Source organism: Muscardinus avellanarius, assembly GCF_963383645.1.
Source record: "Muscardinus avellanarius genome assembly, chromosome: 4".
In the NCBI taxonomy this organism is placed as follows: Eukaryota; Metazoa; Chordata; class Mammalia; order Rodentia; family Gliridae; genus Muscardinus; species Muscardinus avellanarius.
The window spans coordinates 65,371,134-65,394,280 of record NC_137789.1 but is presented as its reverse complement, the minus strand read 5'-3'; the positions used below and the strand labels follow the sequence as shown (position 1 = coordinate 65,394,280).

At 35.5% G+C, this 23,147-nt stretch overlaps 1 protein-coding gene across 1 annotated transcript in view; it reads right to left on the bottom strand.

Annotated features, from left to right (window-relative positions):
• Positions 1 to 1,422: 1,422 nt before the first annotated feature.
• The window catches only part of TRPA1 (transient receptor potential cation channel subfamily A member 1), a gene marked incomplete at its 3' end in the record, with an annotated part of 64,340 nt that continues 42,615 nt past the window's right edge, over positions 1,423 to 23,147 (bottom strand). The window contains exons 16-27 of the mRNA XM_080694762.1: positions 22,266 to 22,325; positions 21,633 to 21,734; positions 19,697 to 19,767; positions 19,006 to 19,168; positions 17,920 to 18,009; positions 15,843 to 16,012; positions 13,769 to 13,898; positions 12,806 to 12,988; positions 8,951 to 9,019; positions 4,456 to 4,566; positions 2,348 to 2,445; positions 1,423 to 1,633 (exon numbers count right to left, since the gene is read on the bottom strand). Of these exons, the coding sequence (XP_080550888.1) occupies positions 1,423 to 1,633; positions 2,348 to 2,445; positions 4,456 to 4,566; positions 8,951 to 9,019; positions 12,806 to 12,988; positions 13,769 to 13,898; positions 15,843 to 16,012; positions 17,920 to 18,009; positions 19,006 to 19,168; positions 19,697 to 19,767; positions 21,633 to 21,734; positions 22,266 to 22,325 (1,458 nt within the window). The remainder of the gene's footprint in view (positions 1,634 to 2,347; positions 2,446 to 4,455; positions 4,567 to 8,950; positions 9,020 to 12,805; positions 12,989 to 13,768; positions 13,899 to 15,842; positions 16,013 to 17,919; positions 18,010 to 19,005; positions 19,169 to 19,696; positions 19,768 to 21,632; positions 21,735 to 22,265; positions 22,326 to 23,147) is intronic.

Sequence of the window (23,147 nt, the reverse complement as noted above, 5' to 3'; positions counted from 1 at the left end):
ACATACAACATTGCCAATAGGTGATTTGTTCTGTTGGGCCACAAATCTAAAAATGTCCGGTTTTGTTGTGGTACATATCGCTGTTGGTATTCAGTGAGTGTTTGAAAATGTGTGCGATTGCAGGGAGTCCACTGAGATGTCCCTCTCTAGAACAGGAAAAAAACAGCATAAAACCAGCTTAAAACAGGCATGGTGGGTACAGACTGAAAGAGGCCCCACATGAGGTGGACATATAGTAACACATTTGTATCTTGTAAACAAAGTCTGATGGGAAGAAAGAAATAGAGAAGCCATAGAACAGTAACATCTTTGTATAAGAAAACACTCAAAACAACACTGTTTCCATGCAACACAAGAGCCAAAGACATATTCATTAGAGTTGGTGATTCTCAGGAATGATATGGGAATAAACATGAGAATCAGAATAAAGGGGAAAGTAAAATAAAATTATGAAGTTTCGGAACTGTAAAGTGTGCTATATTCATATGTAATTCTCATAAAGGTACCACAAAGGCTTAATTGGAAGCCTCATATCTGCAGGAAATCTCCTATAATAATGTGTGTAATGGACTTAATTTTATTGAATATTAGAGTCTGCCAATTACTATGAAAAAAAAAAAAGCTCAATGTCGAGGTATGTAGTGAATCCATACTTGATGTTCTGGGCATCAAAAGAAAAAGGCACATGTGACAGAAGCATTTTTATCAATCTCAGAAAACTCAAATGCAATAAAAAACCCACACTATAATCATCAAGAAATAACTATATAGATTTTATATTTATTATCATTGCTGGCAAACAAAATATACAGAAATAATAATAACATATATTGTATATAGTAAAACTCATATAGAATAATATCTAATAACTTGGACTCCAAATACATAGCTCAAAGTGCTGTCAGGTGTGCTGGATCCAGCAAGCGAGGTGGAGATCTTTATTACAGTAGAAACAGACACAGTACACAGCATATCACCTGCAGGTTCTTGTAACACAGAAAAGCTTTCCACATGGTAGAACTCAATCTAGTACTTGGGACTATTATTAACATCTCATATTATATAATTATCATGCAGGGATTCAGTATTGATATTTGAGTTCTAGCTTCTTAATTATATCTCTTCCTTATTACCCTTAAAACTGTTCTAGAAAATTAGTTTCTACCCATTCAAATGATGAGATTACCTTTCATTAAAATCCAATCTGACCATATCAGTAAGGATATTCCAAATACATGGTGACTGGCAGAAAATATGAGCAGAGAGAAATAGTTTATTTTGATACGGAATGCAGGAACCACTGCTTCCCATGTATTGACACCTGTCAGATTTCAATTTCTTTCTCCATCTTTGCAAATTGAAATTAGATGCAGTAAGGCATGCACTCTCCTCCCACCCCCTAAGGAGCTCCTTGATAGTTGACTAATGCTTTGGGCAGTGCCTTTGTGTCTTTACAGCTTTCAACACAGTATTCCATTTGCTATGCATCTGTTCCAATCGCTCTTTTTTGAACCTGTCTTGAAAAGAACAGTGGTTATCTTCATCCTCTGTCTCAGAGATAATCTCCATCTTCTGAATGATGAGTTTAATGAGCTCGTGCTGCTTTTCCAAGAGAGAAGTGAGGTCCTTCAGCCTAAAAGAACACAGACGTTCCATGAGTTTATTGTCAGTTCTTCTTTTGACCCTTCTGAGTGCATAAAAGCATAGGTACAAAAGGTGTTCTAACCCAGATTAGCTGTGCTCAGATTTTATCCTCTTGGTAATAACAATCCTTCCAGATAATATAGATTTTTGAAGTTTGAGTGATTTACTCAGTTACAAGATTAATTCATTTAATTCATGGTTAGTTTTTTTTTTTTTTGTCATTTCTATTAGCAGTGTATAGACAAGAAACTGTTTCATGTCAAGGTTAAGCAACTTTTCCTGAGTCGCAGAATTAGTAAATAGTTAAAGAGGTTTAAATCCAGGTTAACTAACCCTAAAACCCTCATTCTTAACTACCATCCACTCCATGGCTACTCTAGGAATCGTCAATGGCTTTCAAAGCTTTGCTATATGAATTCATGCATCTCATGAAGAATGTAGTTTATGATAATGCCCCCAGGACTAAGGAATTCAGCATTTTTATTTTCACTCGTTTATTCCTTGGAAGGCAAACTGGTGAACAATAGTCAACAAGTTGTTAGATCTTCAAAAAAAGTCTCAATTTTCAATTCATTAGCTACACCAATCAATAAAGCAAATTTAATATATGAAAAAAGGCCAAGATACAATGTAACTGTATACCATGAATTATTATTTAAAGGTTTCAAATTTCTCAACTACAGATAGAAAGAGAAATACATACCGATATTTCTGTTTCAGTATTTCCATTTCTAAACATGTATCAGTATTTGGTATCTCTAGTCTTGTTTCTTGGATACCAAAAAAATAATAAAATAAACGCTGTGGGATAAAACATAATAATTATTCAAGTTGAATTCAATTCAGGGACTATTTTCTGAGCATGTGCCAAGACTATTTTCTGAGCACAGCCACCAAGATAGGCTCACTAGCACAAAGATTCATAAGCCTCAGCTCTGGCCCTCATAGAACTCAGAGTCTGCTGTGAGAAACAGTATTTTCTAAAGCTATAAAACAAAAGCATACAAAAGAGAAAATTAATAAAATATAAAATAATGTAGAAGGGATAAAATGAGGGAATATTTTTTAGAAAATGTGGAACTGAACAAGTTTATAAATTCTCATGAAAAAATACCTATTATGGGTGTTGGTATCTCATGTAAGATTCATCAGTTCTCAAAACCTACTTTGAACCATCATCCAACACAAATGAACCAATGAACGAAATTTTACATAGAGAACCTTCTGAGCCCTAAGTATGATAAGTTTGTCTTAATTTATTGCCTTCCTGTTAGTCATTTGTTCTTTGCTGTTAGGGATTGAATCCAGGATCTTACACATGCCGGGCAAGCTCTCTATCACTGAGCCACACACCCAGCTTCATTTAGTGTTCTTTAAATCACAGGTAAACTGGAAAAGGTCAAGGACAATTGTGAAATGGCCAAGAGTGAGGTAATTCTAGGAGTTCATTCAAGCAAGAGAAGATGTCACTTGCTGAGACTACCCAGGGAGACCAATTGTCCAAATGTAGGGATGGAGTGGGCTTGATGGGAGAGGAGGAGGGAAAAGAATGCCAAGATTGAATCTGGATGGCTGGCTTTCCTAGGGAAATGAGTGACATTGATAATAATCATATTGGAGAACATCAGAGAAAGATGGGGTCTTTTTTATTCTTTTTCTGTGGGAGATGTGTGGGTGGATGAGAAATGGGAGGAATGGAATCTGGTTTGTACTTGCCAAAATGTGAAGTAGTGGATGAGTGGAGATGTCAACTAGGCAGCTATATACAGGATCTGGAACTCAAAGGCATGCTCTCAGCTAGAAAAATGAATTATGTTTAGGTAGCAACTGCAAACCATGGACACCAGTGAAATCGGACAAGAAGATAGTGTGGAGCCAGAAGAATGCCTAGACTGATACTTGAATCAATTTTATTATTTTATAACTACATCTGGGAAAAGTAACTTGCAAAGAATTCAGGAAGAATAGTCATAGAGATAGGGGAGCCATGTGTGGCCAGAACTAGAATTCAGAACTTCTGACTCTCGTAAGGTCACTTAACCATTGTAATGTAATGGTCTTGTTTTTCTTTTTTCTTATTTTATATGTTTGTTTTCTTCAGTGGACATTCTGTGTGTGCATGTGTGTGTGTGTGTATATGTGTTTTTGGGTGTTTTATCTATGAATTTAGACAGAACCATTAATAAGAATCTGGAAATCTTACACTGAACAGACGTTATCATTAGAACACATACATCTACACCTAAATACAAGTGTCAAGTAATTAGGAAAAGCAAACAAGGAATATCTATATCATCAAAAATACAGGGTATGGTGCCTGGCGTGGTGGCACATGCTTGTAATCCCCGCACTTAGGAGGCAGAGATAGGAGGATAGCGCAGGTTCGAAGCCAGCCGCACTGGCTTAAGAGACTCTGTTTTGGCTCAGAGGTAGAAGGGCTTCCAGGAACCCCAGTACCACCAAAGCAAACAAACAATAACAACAAAAATACAAGGTATGGTTATATGTTTGGATATGGTTGAAGAAGGGTATGGTTGGCTCACACACCTGTTTTCTCTCCCAGGACCGAGGGCATTACATTAATGCAGATTTCTGGGTGAGCCACCTGGAAAAGGAAAAACGTCTCCCTCCCCACTGACTGCCATTTCCACAGTGTCCATTCCTCTTGAATATATTGCCTTAATGGGACAGCTATTTCCCACAAGCAGAACAGAATCAAGGCCTATGAAGGGGCACAATTAGGAATAACACCATGAATGAGTATCAAGCAGTATCATGTTACCTGTGTTGATATTTATTAAGTGTACTTACTAGTAACCTCCCCTGTCTGGGTCTGTTGGGATAAACGATAGTGGACTTCTGATCTACTTTGCGTAAGAACCAGAGAGGCAGCTTTTTCTCTAAGCCAGTATGAAGTTCCACCTAAAGTGCAATTTGGATTTATTGAAAGAATCATTAATTAGCATCTAGAAATCCTATACTGCACAAAAGCAATCATTAGTATCACAGGATGAAAATTGATTCTCATGGCCTGATTTATGCATAGCAGCTGGTTTGGCCAGGATTCCGTGGCCCCTAACTCAGTCACCTGACCCTACCTCTCCCCCTCCTCTCATCTACTAGTAGGACAAAAAAAAAGAAAAAAAAGAAAAAAGCAATCTATAGGGCATGTGGGGGCTGTCATTAAAGAAAGAATTCAGTTTAAATAAGCAGCTGTTCATTGTTTGGGGATTTTGATCAACATTAGAGATATAAGGAAGAAAAAAGTCTGTACTCATGGCTCTACTGTAGTAGAAAATGTGTATAGCTGAGGAATTTCCTGTTATGCATGTATTCAGAAACGAAGGAGTACTTAACTGAGGAACACAGGGGTAAGCAGTAAAAAATTAGGACTAGTATGTCTAATAGTATTCAATAATTTTTCATGCTATTCTATCAGGTGCAAAATGGTTTACCCATAGCATATGTTGAGTATAATTTCTATTTGGGAGGATACAATATTTGATCTCATTTAATGTTTCTGCTTTGAGTTTACATTTAGTTGAATTCTCATATTTTAAAACTTTCTTTTAGCTTTTGCCAAATTTCTCTTTTATTCTTTATGTCCCCTTGTGTCTATTGTTTAGAAACCATTGTAACTACCTACAATGAGATTTGCTTTCTAATATGACCATATGCTTCTTAGTACCTGGACTCTAAGGTAACGTATAGTCATAAATGGTGAGATGGTAAGATTTTCTCTGATCATACTGTTTAAAACTGTACATGCTTCACCCAAGCACACTCATTATCTGATTTCCCCTCTATTTTTATAGTTCTTACTACCCTGAACGTACTATTAGATTCAGCTTCAAGAAGAACTATAGTTTCTTGTACTTGGGTTATAATACCAGTTAGATATATTTTCTTTCTTCTTTTCTTTTTCTCTATTCCTTTCTTTTTTCTCTCTTTATTTCCTTCTCTCTTCTTTCTCTTTCTTTTTTTTGGTACTGGAAATGAACATAGAGGCATTCTACCTCCAAGCTATACATACAACCCTTTTAATTTTTATTTTGAAACAGGGTCTCACTAAGTTCTGAGTCTGGCCATGAACCCGTGATATTCCTGTTTCAGTATCCCAAGTACTGAGGTTGCAGGCATGTGCTACCATGTGTGGCTTAATTTTCTATAATAATTTTATGAGCTCCTTTTCCTCCTAGGGTCTTTAATGTAATATATCTTTTCTTTTTCCATCTTCTATCTATCTACCTATCATCTCTATCTATCATCATCCTCTATCTATCTGTATTTTTCTTTCTTTGTGGTTCAAATATTTATTATCCAAATATTCACAAATTGGACAGGGAAGCAAAAGTCAACATAACACATTTAAAATATACTAAGGAATTGATTACAAAACTACATAATAAAGTTTGTCCTCCATCAAATTTTGTGTCAGCATCTTTGCTACTCAGTGTTTGAAGATCTGGAATGAGGGCCATTTAATTCAGCCAGTGCTAATTGGTACCAACTAGTCAATAGTTTATAGAAACTATTGACAATAGATGGTAAATAAGTCACATCCTCTCCATGACAGAATTCCCAGTCTAGCAATAGAGCTAGGTAAATAACTGTCTTTGAATGTTGATATTGTAAAACTTAATAAGGCAATGCAAATAGTTCTCAAACTGAAATTGCACTGTTTGATAATGTTAAGGAGTTCACAAAGCAGCTGATGCTGGAGAATGGCTAAAACCACTGGAAAAGCCAAAAGAAGAATCCAGTAGCGTTAACTTCAGAAGAAGAGAAAATTAAAAAAGCTGATGTCAGAATATGGGAGTTCATAACTGAGTATCAAAGGATTTAGAGAAGCTTTGGAGGAAATTGATGAAACCCATGAGTGTTTCCTTTTTTATTGGTAAAAGAGGACCTTATATATGTCTGTGTATGAAAGTCAATTGTAAACTAAGAACTACATAAAACTATTGTAGTTTTGCCAGAATAGTTATGGGAGAAGACTTTCACCACCTACTCCTTTGATAGAGGACTAATATCTAGAATATACTGAGAATTCAAGAAACTCAACATTAAAAAAAAATCATCCAATCATTGTGTCATTCACCTGCTCAGTCAATTGAAAAGATTTATTCAAGCTCAGTATTTTCCCAGAAAGGACGTGGTGTGCGGTAACCCTGTTCATTGTCTCTGGAGCAGCTGTCAAATTGCCTCTCTCTGATTTGGTAATGGAGATGTTAGCAAGCAAAAGTTTCACAATGGATGTAAGGGGTGTTCTACTTCTGAGATATAGCTCAAGAAGTAGCTCAGAGGAATGAGGAGGATGGCTCCCTGACTTTCTAGTCAATATTGCTGTAGATCCATTACCAGGAACAGACAGTGTGGCATCCTAGGCTTGTGCTTTCTGATCTCAGGAAGCAGCCTAAATATAATACAGGATCAACTTCTCAATCCAACCCTACAGACTTTATAGTTTAGTGAGCTTTCCTGAGACATGTTTTCTAGTGCTTTTCTATATATTATTTTTCCCTAGAAGTCTAAAACATCATAGGATAGTTGTGAAGTACTGCTGACATGCCAACCAAGAAGTTGATACATTCCCTCTCCTTACTATTTACCTGGAGCCCTTAATTTCATCTTTTTAGAGTAATAGCCCATCATTAGTTATTCCTTTTATCTGTCTTTCCCTACTTAGTCAAGATAGCAGCAGATCATCTTAAATACCATGTTTATATTTTGAGAACTGAAAGTAATTCTCTACTCATTAACAAAATAACTTGAAGCACTTTATAAATTACTGCCTTCTTTTTTCAAAGTTATTGTTTTGCTGTTTTTGAATAGAACTCTCCATCATCTGGAGTGACCTTATCACTCTCTCACACAAACCTTCCTTTCTGGCAAGGAGACTGTGTAACAGTACTTACTCGGTTTTCTCTAATTCTGCTTTGAATTTTTGCCCCCACTGGGTTCTTTCTTTCTGAAACAGTCCCACTGCCCTTTGTAACCCTGCCATCTTTCAACACTCATTCATTTTACTTCTTCTATGTGGTTTTCCCTTAATTACTTTTGCATTTATTTTCTGTACTTAATACCCATCTAATGCATACATTTTTGTTCCTTTATTGTTCTAAGCTCTCTTTACACTACACAGATAAGTCATAGAGCTTGAAGTTTAAAAATGATTCTAAGTTGATTTTTGCAGAGGGATTGAACCCAGGGGTATTTTACTTCTGAGTTAAACCCTTGGCCCTATTTTATTTTTATTCTGAAACAGTATCTCAAAGTTGCAGAGGGCCTTCCTGAGTGTTTGAGGCTGACTTCAAACCTGCAAACCTCCTTTCTCAGCCTCTCAATATTGGAATTATAGGCATACACCATCACATTCAGCTGCTAATGGTTTTTGATATCTTGCTGTTGCTGGTGTGATAAGTAGGAATGTTTTACTTAATAAAGTCAGAGATCACATCCTTTCACTTCTTCTGAGTGTTCATGCTATGACCCACTGCATTTCACACATATTATATGCCAGAACATCATTTTTTATGAATAAATAAATGCTAATGTATAGCTGAATGAATGGCAAAGGAAAATGAAATGTGGCAAAGAAAAGCAAAGGAAAGACAGAATAAAAAGAAAGGCATATTTTAGCATACATTTTTCCTTCCTTTGAATTGCCGTTTCTAAATGTATATTTCAGCTGGTTATCAGATAATCTCAAAGTATCAAAATTTCCCATTCACCTTGAAATTTAAAAATAACACAATAAAACAGCATAGAAATAGCTTTGTGTTATATGATAGGAAACTAACTCACAAAATTCAGTAGCCAAGGACCTATAAAGAAAGCTTTGATGCTAGCAAATTTTACAACAAATTATATAGTAAATGAGAGGGATGCCATAAGAGAATGGAACTTCATAGACACAGTTAAAACCTGAATAGAAAACATACTGTGGGAACCCTGTAATTCCTTGCCAAAATATCAGGAGCTCCTTTGAACAGTTGGTCTGTGACAAGACATAATACCTCATGTGTTCTCGGTCTAGCAGCTAGCTACCTGGCTCACTTTATAGTTGACACTATAAAGAAGTTCAAGTAATATCTCAGAATTTTTCTAGGACCTTTTTAAATCATTCTCAATATTTGATAATAGCAGATATACCAAAGAACATGATAAGATATTACTCCTTGATTTTGAGTTAATATGCATAGTAAATATGGATATAAATAAATTTTCTCTGAAAATCAGCTATTCCTATATACAATTATGGTAGTGTTAACGTCAATAAGCTTTCAATAAGTATAACGCTCACCTGCATAGCGATTCTCTTCAGTGATGCGTGTTTTTGTACCTCTGCAATGTCACCAACTGCCAGACCAATCTAAAATACAACACAGACACATTTCAACAACACAACACACCTCTAAAAGTACTTAGTGTCTGACTTAGTACATTCAGGCCTCCTCTATAGTTAAATATCATAGTCTGACTAAGTTATCAGAAGAATCTCATTATTCACAGTTCTAGAGGCCGGAAGTTTGAAGTGAAGGTGCCAGCAGATTCAGTATGCAGTAAGGGGCCATTCCTCATAGAAGTGCCATGTGTTCTTACATGGCAGAGGGCAGAAAGGGTCTGACAAGCTCCTTCACAGATTTTTTACATAGGCACCAATTCTCTTTGGGAGGACTCTGCCACCATGGTCTAATCACCTCCCAAAGGCCCCTCCTCCTGCCATAACATTGGCGATGAGGTATCAACATGTAACTTTTGAGTGGACATAAACAGTCAAACCATGGCAAAGCCTCTCTGGCTAAACGGGAGGAGTGTGTCTGGGATCTATTAATAGTAGCTGTTTAATTCTTTGCTACTATACCTTATAGAAAACCACAAAGCCTATTATTCATTGCAACAGTGATGGCCACAGCCAATGGTTATTGACCGCTCAACATGTGCCAAACAGGTTTAAGTACAACAATCTTACTTGATACCTGAAATCTTAAGACATACATGTTATTCTATAATTCATTTTGAGATGAAAGTATGTTATTTTTGGAGAGAACAAGTGATGATAAGAAGAATATTTGATGATATCAAATGGACATGGCTGGAAATTCCAAGAGGTTAGTATATAAAAGTGACTAGACAACACGGAAAAGTTAGCATTAAATAGAGGGAATGAAAGACTTCATCTTACATATGTTTGGCAGGAAGAAGTACACTTTGGTGGTAGGTGAGTCTCTAGTGAGGGACCCCTCTAGAAACCCAGGGCCATATAGGATCAGGGGAGGGGAGCTCTTAGCTCAGGCATGCTCATTAAGTTAGCTTATTTTACTCATGCTTTCATTTATTGTTTTAGGCACTTGGTCTCTGTCTATTCTGAGCCAGCATCTGCAGGCTGCACTGCAAAGGAAAAGCCAGTGGCTATTCTGAGAGTGCCCAAAGCCCAGGACTCTCCATAAGAAAAGAGAAGGGTTCTGACTGTCTGGGTCACACAATAGGGCACAAGATATTTGCTGAATGAGGGAACAGTGGGAGAATATGCTCTAGAAATTGCAAATTAGCACTGAGAATCACACACACTCAGCAAATAGGTTTTCTTTGGCAGGATTCCAGTTCTTGGCTTTTAATTTGCAAGTCTTTAAATGGGGGCTCTCTCCAGGTTACAGCAGTCTAACTACTGGTGTATTTACTGTCTTGTAAGATGCGAACATGTAACTATACATTCATATATACAAAATTCTCTAATATGAAACATAAGTATAAAATCATTTATAATTATAAACCATATATATCATATTAAATTATACACTGATATTTCAAAGATTTATAAAATGATATTTGCTTAAAACTGAAAACCTTTATGAAACCAGCAGAAAAAAAATAAGAGAAAAAAGAGTCAACATCATTTTTATTCTAAACTTTTCTGATTTTAACATCATTTTTTTTCTAAACTTTTCTTAATCCACTGACAAAAGGATTGGTCAGATATGAATAAAGTAAAAAAAAAAGCAATCTCATACATTCTGCTTTATAGGTTAAGATGTTTCACTGAGCTCTGAATACATCTTAGTTTATAAAACAAAAATGGATCAAGTAGACACATTTAATTGCAGTTAATATTCATCGAATGCTTATCATGTGCTCAGCATTCATTTTTCATTAGCACATTTAATCTTTTTTTATGGGTCTGGGGATTTTTGATTCTTTATTTTGAAACAAGTTCTCACTAAGTTGCAGAGGGCCTTACTAAGTAGTTTCTTTAATTGTCACAAAAATCCAAGAAAGAATATTTTATTATCTCTGCCTGATTGTGTCTTCAAACCATGATAACAAATACACAGCACCCAATTCAGACTAAGATAATGGGCATGGGTTACGAAAGTCTGCCCAGAAGAGATGATACTTGGGCGGAGTTTTGAAAGCTTAAAAAGAATTACCTATGGTGGGAGGGTTTTCCAGGCAAAACAAAGAAGCTGTTTAGTCCAGAAGCCACTAAGGAAAGGTGGCATACTCCTGGGAACAATGAGGATTTAGGCAAGATCCGAGTAAAATCAAGACCACACAGGACCCTTACATGCAACGACGATAGATTTATACTGGATTGAAGCTTTTAAAAAGTCATAAAAAATCAAGAAAATCAATGGCAGGCCCAGCTTTTAGTTAACTATACTGGCAGCGGAAATTTGTAGGAAAGATTAGACAAAGAAGTGAGATTAGGTGGAACCTCTGCAGACTATTGCAGTAATTTGGATGAGAAACCATGAAGGTGCAAGCCAACTGGAAGTAGGTGTAAGAGGCAAATAGTTATGGGAAGAACTGAGGGAAAGTATGTGGGGGTCACAATTGCCTTCCAGTGATCTGAGGAAGATCACTAGGAGACACTACTGAGAAGCAGCAACTTTTGAAAAATGATATTAGGCTTGTCTCTGCTGAGTTCGATTTTCCTTTGGGACATGCTGGTAGAAATGCCCAGTGGTGTTCTGAGTGTGCATCTTCATCATGGTGTCAACCTGTGCTGCTAAGCCAAATTCTCTTGTGAATAACTGTCTTTCTGATCATAAGCCATTATGAGGAAAGGATATGCATTCTATATCATTCTCTATTGTTTCTAGTGTCAGGGTTCCCTTTTCTGGGTAACAAAATAAAACTCTGGAGATATATTAAATAAGTTGACCAAAAACTAAGTATAATCTGTATGAATTGCTTCTTTCCAGAAATACTATCTAACACAGTTTCTGGTACAGAATCAAGACTCAGAAATCAACGTGTAGAATGCATGCATATATATGCACAAATAGATAAAGGAAAAACCATCACCATAAGCCAGTTAGGGCTCTCTCAGGACCTCAACCTGGGACACAGTTCTACCTGAGACACAGCACTAGCCAACATGCCCCTGATTTGAGCAAATTCTCTAGAAAAGCCCATGCAATGAGCAGGTTTATGGCTAAGGAGGGTGTCTATTCTTTGACTTGGCTAGAAGTGGCCTCTGAATGCTGCTGACACCCTCTGCATGAGAAACTATCCCCACTTGAAACTCTAGTTGGTGAAGAATTTAAGGGTAAAGAAAAAACTCTCTATAAAGATCTTTTCCTAACCTCTGATCCTCTCTCTACACCTAAAGTAGCACAAATTGTCATCTGTATTGTTTTACTCTGCTCCCTAGTTCTTCAGAGAACTTTTACCTCCATTACATTATGCAACATATTCGTTTGCTCATTGGCTAACTTCCTGACTTGTTTGTAATCATGTAAGGACCAAGTATTGATCTGTTTCATTCAATATTATCTCCTGGAATGTGTGGCCATGCCTGACATTTAGTAGATTCTTGGCAACCATTTGTCAAGTGAACGTATCTTTGTACTCCCTGAGTCTTGATGTGCACTTGAAAAGTGTTGATGAATTGACTGTTTTCATCTTACATGTATAGCCACCAACATGTGCTACCATCTGCTACCCACACCAGAAGTTAGCCTGTGCCAACACTATTCCCTTGAACTGCCACAACTTTAAGTTAATAAGCCTTTTATCTTTATAAGTTAGTTGCCTCAGGCATTTTGTTGTAGCAACATGAGGCTAATGTACCTGTCTCCCCCTACTAATGGTACATTAAAGAAACTAAGAATAAAAATGATCAACAGACAAAATCACAAAGATAATTACTTACAAGTAAGTTCATGAGGACAATTGGGACAAACATTGTGAAGCCAATAAGTTGGGCAAAGGATAGAAATGGATATGACAATTCATCTCTCAAAAATGGTTCCAAGAAGGCATCTCGATAATTGATATCTCCTAGCATCATGCTGAAGGTCTGGACTATGGAAAGCAATGGTGTGCTGAAGGCATCCTGAGAAAAGAGAAAGAAAACAGAAAATGCAAAATGTGTACAATAGAAATGTGTTTCCTGGGGAGTAAAATGACAAAAATACATATTTGAAATACTTTTCAAAGTCCCAGGCAAGTAACTACTACAAAAGTACTCATAAAAATATTTTTAAGTTGTAGTAAGATCATCAAAAAGATCTCTTATATACATATGCAAACCATTATGCATTACACATAAAGTTTTGACAGTAAAAATGTTGTCTTTTTACTTTTTCTGCAATAATATCACTTGAAAAATATATCGGATGAAACAAAATAAAAAAATTCACAGCCGGTAGTGGTGGTGCACGCTTGTAATCCCCGTGCTTGGGAAGAGGAGACAGGAGGATCATGCAGGTTCAAAGCCAGCCTCTCTGGCTTAAGAGACCATGTTTCCAAGTTAAAAAAAAAATAGGTCTGGAAGTGTACCCCAGAGGTAGAAGGGTTTCCAGGAACCCCGTACCACCAAAAAAAAAAAAAAAAAAAAAAAAAAAAAAAAAAAATTAAGTATTAGCCAGGCTGGAGGATCGCAGTTCGTGGACAGCCTCAGCTACTTAGTGAGGCCCTGTTTCAAAATAAAGAATAAAAAATAGGGCAGGGTGTGTAGCTTGGAAGTTGAATGCCTCTGGGTTCCATCTCCAGACCCACAAAATAAAAAATTCACATATTGCCATTATTAATTTTCTAGGCCATTTAGATTTCAGTATAACTACATTTCCAATATGTAAAGTGATAAAATCAACTACTGATGCAACTACCTCACCTGAAAATCCAGGAGGACGTAAAAACTGAATCCAAATGCCAAAAGAAGGAAGATAAATACTACTGTAGACCTCAACAATGTTTTCAAAATTACCTCCAACATAACAATGAAAATCCCACAATTTTCAAACCTAGAACACAAAAAAAATTAAAACATTTACTCACTTTTTAAGTCAGAGTGATTTTATTTAGTGATAATATTTTTATCAATTAAATTAGGCACTAGAGCCGGGCGTGGTGGCGCACGCTTGTAATCCCCGTGCTTGGTAGGCTGAGACAGGAGGATCGCGCAGGTTCGAAGCCAGCCTTGCTGGCTTAGGAGACCCTGTTTCCAAATAAAAAATATAAAAATTGGTCTGGGAGTGTAGCCCGGAGGTAGAAGGGGTTTCCAGCAACCCCAGTACCACCAAAAAAGAAAGAAAGAAAGAAAGAAAGAAAGAAAGAAAGAAAGAAAGAAAGAAAGAAAGGAAGGAAGGAGGGAGGGAGGGGTAGGAAGAAATTAGGCACTTGATTTCATTGATGAGATAATTGAAAAAAGAGCATGAAAATCCATAAATAATCATGCCTTATTTTTAAACTGATCATAAAATTTCTTTCTTCTTGGTAATATTAATCTTTCATCATTTTACCACTTGAACACTGGATATTACTTCAATAAAACTACCAGAGGGGGAAAACGCAGCTCCCTGATATCAAAGAAAATGATACCAAATGCTTAATAAAGAAATTTGAGAGATGAACTTTGTGACACCACAAGCACAGAGTGCAAAAGCCATGATGCCATGAACTTGAAGCCCCTCCCACAGAGCACACAGCACTGGCTTTATGTTCATCCATCCTCCTGACCTCTTTTTTCCGCTCCCACTCAGCACCCTACACTGTAAAAAGTTTGCAAAGGTGATGGTACCATCTGACCACGAGCTTCTATTCTTCCTTTGCCAAAGGCAACTTATTAAAAAAGGGAATCACAATACCTAAAAACTGTTACTACCCAATATATACATCAGCCCAAACATCATTTTGTATATCATGAATATGTATAACTATGATAGGTTGAGCAAAAAAAATAAAATTTTAAAAATATCTGAAAGGACCTCAGCTGAATTTCTAGAGGTGTTGGGTAACTCCCCAAGGTCACTGATAATGGCAGAGCTGAGGGAGGGACAGGTCTCAAGCCTGACACTAATCCTCTAGTATCTGACCTACTACCCTTCTCATCTCCCCAGGTTCTTTCCCAGAGGCTGGGCCAGACCTGACACTGTACTCCTGATAGCAGTACAAACAGTGGAAATGCTTGGTCTCTGAAGTCAGAAGGCGTGGTTAAATACTTCTGTCTTGACAGATCTTTGAAAAGTTACTCAACTCAATGCCTAAACTTCTTATATATAGTGCTGGTAATAAAATTTGATTATTGTAATGAGTATGTGAAATAGAATTTAACTCATTGCTGGCAACTGTGAGAAGTAACGGAAGGTAGCCATTATTTCCCCTTGTGAATTAGAGTCTTTGGGCTTTTTAAAAATTTTATACCACTTTTATTCCCTATACTATTCTTCACTTCATTTTGAGCATTGTAACCCAAAGTAAATGCATATCAAATAATGTCAGTTGAATCTAGAACAGCCAACACTTTTATCCCTATTTCCTCCTCACATTTAATCTATATTTCTCTATGGTTTTTGACCCAGGCAGATTTGTCCCTAAGGGGACACATGGCAATGTCTGGTTACATTTTTTGGTTGTCACAACTGGCATGGGATTTGGTAAAAATGTGTGTAGAATCCAGGATGTAGCTAAACATTTTAAAATATACAAAATAGTTCCCTGCACACATACAAACAGAGAAATAATTAACTGGCTTTAAATTTCAATATTGCTTATGTTGAGAGACTCTAGTTTACATTCTGAACTCTACAACCTTGCCTTTCTTTAGTAGCATTTAAAGAATATATTCCCATTTTAAAACAACTAGCATAGATGACTACGGCAGTTATGAATTCATGCCTTTTATAGTAGCTTTTCTTTTGATATTACAAATGTTTAAAGCATGTACAAATCACTCAAGCTGGTTTTACCTCTGAAGATACAGTAAGAAATTCATCCAATAGAAGAATATCCCAATGGCCCCACACTGCCACTGCACGTGCGCTGGTATGTTAACAAACAAGGGCAGCACAAAAATGATGCTTGTGGTGTAGATAATCCATTCCAAGGCATTGCTATAATCCAAAAAGTAATTCCTTTTCTAGGATTGAAAATAATAGAGTTGTCACATATTGGGACTTGTTATCTTATAGATGGCTTTACACACACACACACACACACACACACACACACACACACACACACACACGACCAATAAATAACCTGTATCCCAGAGTGACTTAAAATCCCCTGGGCCCTGAGGTACAGATGAGTGTTGGAGATGACCCAGAGTCACCAGCTGACCTGGTGCTATGGGGTTCTGAGACTTAAGAAAATCATACTAGGGCTTGGGCTCCCTCTTCAGAGTGTACTGTATCATAAGAAAACTTCTGGAGTCTACAGGTTGGTTCAGTAACTCTTGAGATCTTTCTACCTATAGAAGAACATATAAGAATCTTTCAGGATATATATGAACTGAAGCTAACTATAAAGAAGTTTGAGACCTGTGCTGAGGACTCAGGAAGTGAAAACAAGTCACAATGGCATTCTTAACAATTTCACATTGTGGACATTAAATTCACCAAATGAAATATTTTAATATCAATAAGAAAATATGGTGATTGAACCAACAGGATTCATATAATTTTATAGTTCAAATTAGACTATATTCTTCAATGTTCACTTTGAGAAAATAAAAATGGGAAAGAGATTAAGTTATATGCCTTAAGTCATTATAAGATAAAGCAGAATGATATGGTCTAATTCTCAGAAATTTACTTAAAGTACATATATGAAAATACTTGTGTTACAGTCATCAGATATAAAGCATCATTATCAATATTATCAAGTCTTTAGAACAAATATCCATGTATACATGGATATATAATATAACAAAGAAAATGTTTATAGAAAATGAGGTGTTCTATAAGACCTGTATGACATAAAATAGTATTCGCAAAATCCCCACATGGAAATTAATATAAAAGACTTTAAAACTCTACACCAAAAAAAGGACCCATGTCATTTATCAACCAAAGCAAGGACCTGTAGATAATTACATAATTCTTGTGTCTGATCTGAGATTGGTTCACTCTCTTAAAAAAAAAAGTATAAATAAAATGTTATGACCTAGCCGGGCGTGGTGGCACACTCTTGTAGTCCCAGCATTCGGGAGGCTGAAACCTGGAGGATCGCAGTTCGCGGACAGACTTGGCTACTTAGTGAGGCACTCTGCAACTCAGTGAGACCCGGTTTCAAAACAAAGAATAAAAAATAGGGTAGGGGGTGTAGCTCGGAGGTCAAATGTCCCTGGGTTCCATCCCCAGACCCCCCCCACCCACACACAAAGTTATAACCTAAAATTTCCAAATTTTAGCTTAGAATTTTATCTAATATAGAAAAACATTTCTGTTTAGGGAAATAAATCAAAGAAAGAATAAATTGAAATGGAATCTTGGGCCAAATAAATTATTTACAAATATTTATATTTAAAATTACTTTATTCAAGCTGGGGCGGGTGGGGCATGCTTGTCATCCCAGTACTTGGAAGGCTGAGACAGGAGGATCACAGGTTCACAGCCAGCCTCAGCTACTTAGTGAGAACCTTCACAACTTAGTGAGACCCCGTTTCAAAAAAAAGAATAAAATATAGGGCTGGGGTTATAGCTCGGAAGTAGAATGCCTGCCCCGGGGTTCAATCTCCAGTACCACAAAAAATACCATATTCAAATTTTATAATAATTATTCACGATGATCATTTGTAACCAGTCATATTTATCTGGATCAGTAAAAGTGGAACTTTTCTTTTCTAGATATATCGGTCAGTAGTCTTACCTAATATCATGTAGTTTTTGAAAAGTTTCTGCTTAGTATTTTCAATCTACATATTAGTCAAGCTATATGATCCTATAATGACATTATAGTATTTCACATAATTATTTATCAATTAATTCATATTCTACATATTAAAAGATTTGCAAGTTTAGAGATATAAAATGTATTATATACCTGTTGGAATATTTGAAGCACTTCTTTGCAATATCCAAATATACTTGACAAAAACACTAAGATCATACAAACTTTTATTGGATATGAATTCTGAAAAAAATATAAGACAAGTAGTTATAAGTGATATAAAATAATACTTTAGTGGGTTCATAAATCCCCAATATTAAATATTTTCTTTTATTTGTGTATATTATCTGCATTAGAGTTTAATGAAAAATTATTGTGATGCCAATACTCACCTCATTTAGAGAGATATTACATAGTCATTTCATAATGTTCTTATTAATAGAGGTTCAAAAACTTCCAATTAAATTCTAAACGACTATGAATCTATAGAATTTTATAATTTTCTAATTGTGGTAAAATATACATAATATAAACTTTTCTAATTTAAAAGATTTCTGTTTACATATACATTTATATTTTAAAATGTACAATTTAGTGGCATTAAGCATATTTATATTGTTTTATGGCTATCACAACTATCTAGTTTCATAGCTTTTTAATTAGTCCAAATAGATGCCCTATACCCACTAAATATCTCTCCCTATTTCTTCTCTTTGTAGTTCTTGGTAACCACAAATCTATTTATTTATTTTGTTACTAAGAACTGAACTCAGGGGCATTCTATCTCTGAGCTACACCCAAACACACTTGTTTGTTTGTTTGTTTATTTATTTATCTAAAAACAGGTATCTTGCTAAGTTTCTAAGTCTGGTCTTGATCCTGCTATCCTCCTGTCCCAGTCTCCCAAGTACTGGGATTATAGGCACATACCACCATACCTGGCACAAATATACTTTATTATAGACATCCTTTAAAGTGTTAAGCTTTAAAGCTTAACACTTAACATTTAAGCTAATTCATGCTATCAATTCCTTTTGAAATACAGATTAATTTACTAACCTATTTACTTATATTCCTATTAATTCCACAAAGTATATGAAAAATCAGTACCATATAAAAATTCTATAAGCTATTTATAGTAATCAACATACTAATATTTCAAGTTTACCATGGGCTTAGTATCCCTAAGAAAAAATACATTTTAATTCTTTATTTTAAAAAGTTTTAGTCTGAAGATACCGTAGTGTCTAATATTTCCAGATGATCACTAGTTTCATTGATGATTCCAGTTGAGTTGAAACCCATTCCTGGCTTTATGTTGACAACAAGAAGGGTCATAGGGATGAGACCAAGACAGTAAGAGCCCAGGTTCATCATATGGGCTCTAAATCCATAGGCACACCTATAAATACATAAGCGAAACTTAACTGATTAATTTCAAACAAAAATATTTAAGATACCTGAAGAAAAAGTGGTTATAATCTCTTTCAGAAATACATTTGATAAATTCACTGAATTTTGAAACAAAAACAATCTTCTAATTTACAATTTTTACTTTCAGAGAAGGAATCTCAACGTATGAGCAAATTACCAATTACTTAAAATCTCCTCAGTTATAGGAGAGCAGAGACTTTAGCCTAGATGTTCTGACTACAAGTTGGGTACTTTTCTGCTAGAATACACCTTCTTCTTCATTGTGCACTAAGCTGCAGGATCCAGATGCTTTCTTATGTCATAGGCAATTCCCTTTCACTCCTAAAATATTTTAATGCCTATATTTAATTGCCTCTAATACTTATTTCTTTTTCAAAATATAAAACATTAAAATAAAGCCTAAAATATTAAGATATCATTAAACATGATTATTTAGAAGGTTTTTTACATATTAAAAGGGGATTCATTTAAAAAGGAAATACTATTCAATACCTACCATTTCATAAGTAAATATTCTTTACACACTGGGTGATTGAGAAGCTCTATGCGATTATGCTGTACCATGACCTGAGACATGAGTAAATAGAAATAAAAACACAATCATATTAAGTAATTAAATATGAATTTTTCTGGTTTTATAATCTTATGTTTATATTATAAATAACATTTGCCTATTTTATAAAATTTTGCAAATACAAAATTATTTTAAGTTTTAAAAAAATACAATTGAGAGAAGACTGTATTATGTAAGTATGTTTGATTCAGTCTGTCTCTTGATATCTGACTAGCTGAGATGACACAAGTTTTTTAATGCTATATAGGTTACAAGAGAAGACATTAGAGATAAATTATCAAATATTACAAACTCATTCTGTCCTTAAAGAAATTTGCCCTATTTTTCTAGAAGTATGTTATAGAGAATGTTTAAGTAATAGTTAATCTGTTAGTTATACATTTTCATGAATGTTATTAGGAACTATCAACATGTATACAAAAATTTTCAATTATTCAAGAAATATATAAACAGAAAAACTGATGTCTGCAAGATTACAGAATAAGAGGCTTCAGACTACCCTTCCTTCAGAGAGACAGAATCAACAATATATGGACCACTGCCTTTGTAAGCAATCTAAAACCAGTCAAGAGATTCTACACCCTAGGTGAGTATATACCCCAAAAGATCCATATCAATAACAGGAAGAGGATTCATGACATTTACTTGACATAGACCCTCCTTCTTTCATAACACAGTGCCTTTTGGCAAAAAATTCCCAATTCCTGGTTTCTTCTTGTAAATAGAGGAAAAGAAGGTGGAATGACATCTGCTATTTTTTTTTTTTTTTTTTTTTTGGTGGTACTGGGGGTGGAACCCAGAGGCTTTCTACCTCCGGGCTATACTCCCAGACCTTTTTTATATTTTATTTGGAAACAGGGTCTCACTAAGTTGTTGAGAGCCTCACTAGCTGAGGCTGGCTTCAAACCCATGTGATCCTCCTGTCTCAGCCTCCCACAAGCGTGCGCCACCACGCCCATCAACATCTGCTATTCTGACTTGTGGTAGGAGGAGGCTTCCCAAGGGAATGATTTCAATTTAGCCTCAATCTAAACACTAACAGAAACAGGTATCATGAGGAGCCAATAAGAACAATGTAGATAACAGGGGCTTGGTCTAGCTTGGTCTAGCACCAGAGAAGCTGCAGTATCACAGAGAGCTACTAGGCAATGCTTAAGCATCATGGCTTGCTACAAGATCAGAGAAACTGTGAGACCACAGACATACACCAGGGTAAAGTCTTGAGTAGAAACAAGTAAACCTGTTTCCTCTGTCCTTGAGACCCTTGATGTATGTAACAGTAGATCATAGACATAGTCTTTATTGCCTCTTTGGCTAGAAATGTAAAGGTATTCTTAGACATAAGATCTGGTCGGGAGTGTGTCTCAGAAAATTCTCGTCTATGATGTGGGTTCAGAACCTGATTAGATTGGATCTATTTCTCAGAAGAATCTGAACCTGTGAGAGGTCCTAGTTTACCTGAGAGCCTACCCACTGGCTGAACTTGGAAGCTATAGCTGTAAAATGTCACACTCTGCTTTTTTCTGTGGTTTACACTGGAGGAAACTCTTGAATATGTAAGTGGACAGAGGTGAGGAGTCAGATATTATTGACTGTGTTATCTGTGATTTGATTCTAGATTAGTTCCGGTCTTACATGAAGTGTGAAACTTTAAAAGGGCGAAATTACAGTAGTTGCAAAAATGATTGATTTCTTTATTAAAACGATAAAATGTTAGGTCACATGACAGACATAGACTTTGAACTGAAAGACTGAAATTCTTTCTATGCCCCTTCTATGTCCATCATGGAACTCTTTTATCAAAATAGTTTTAGAACCCATGTAGAAACTTTCTGGAAAGCTATAACACTGGACTTACATTGAGAATTTGAAGAGGCTCATATGGAATATCCTGTACAGGTGTTATTATTTTTTTGGTTAACTCCAAGGGACACTGAAGATACTTGAAATTGTACTCAATCTGTAGAAAACATAATTTTTTAAAAATTACAGTTATTCTAACACAAACACCAAAAATAGTTTGTGACAACCCAAATATGCAAGCCTGTGATTCTACAGAAAATTAACTAATTCAAAGTTGAATCATTTCAAGTGGAGAAAATGAAATTAAATCATTATCTACTAATTAAAAAAATAAATATTCTGAAAAGCTATTATTGAATTGCTTTACAATTCATAGTCACAGAAAAGAGGAATTCTCAAAAGAACATTTAGATATTTTAGATCCTCATATTTTAGATAAAATTCCCCCTAAAATATAAAAACTAGAAATAACACCACATGATGCTATTAAAAAATTAAAATATTTGATGAAAATTGAGTCTAGATAGAAGTGGAAAATTTTTTCAAATGTAGATAATCTAATAATATTACAAATAAAACCAATACATATAATGTACAACAGATTGTGGAACTATAATAGCACTATTTTTAATATCTTCAAAGAATATCAGTGAAATAAGTTCAAATTGTCATGATAAAATAAACTTACATGGTAGTCTGGGCAGGACTTATCCTCTGTGGAAGGTATCATGCAGAAATCTAAAAGAATCTTCAAGAGAGAAAAGCCAGATGAGATACTGAAACAGCAGACTAAATGTGATAAGGATTTTATCTTATTTTCATATTTACTTATTTATGTATTTATTTATGTATTTATGTATTTATTTATTTATTTTGCTGGTACTGGGGTTTCTGGATACCCTTCTACCTCCAGGTTACACTCCCAGACACCTATTTTTTTTTTTTTTAAACAGGGTCTCTTAAGCCAGCAAGGCTGGCTTCGAATCTGCGCGATCCTCCTGTCTCCGCCTCCCAAGCGCGAGGATTACAATCATGCCCCATCATGCCCAGCTACCTTATTTTTAAAATAGCACACAAAATATTCCCCTTTCCTTCCTTTGCTCCACCTCAAAGAGAAATTATAATTTGTGTCATTGTCCTTCAGGAACAAAGTTTAAAATACAAAGTGTCACAGACACCTCTGTATGCTTCAGAATTATCAGATGATTCATATAAATTCCATGTGCTTGATAATGAAATTGCATTTAACTAAAATTTAGGTAATAGATATTCCATTAGTTTTGCCTAAGATTTTGTATCTTTATAGCTTCTAAAGATTACATGGATTACATTAAGGATTCTTTTGCTCCTTATTTTACAGTGACAATTTATTATCCTTAAGTGAGAACTTTCATCCTAGTGCTGAGGTCTCCCTGTGTTTAAGTTTCATCTTCTGAACTGTTCCAATATGGAAGACTGTGTTTGCTTTTGCATGTCACTTGCTGAGAAACACTGAGAAAGTCGCCTAGAGGGGGTGGAGAAGATAGCAAGAGAAAGATGTTGAAATGAGAACCAGCTGAATACTCTCTAG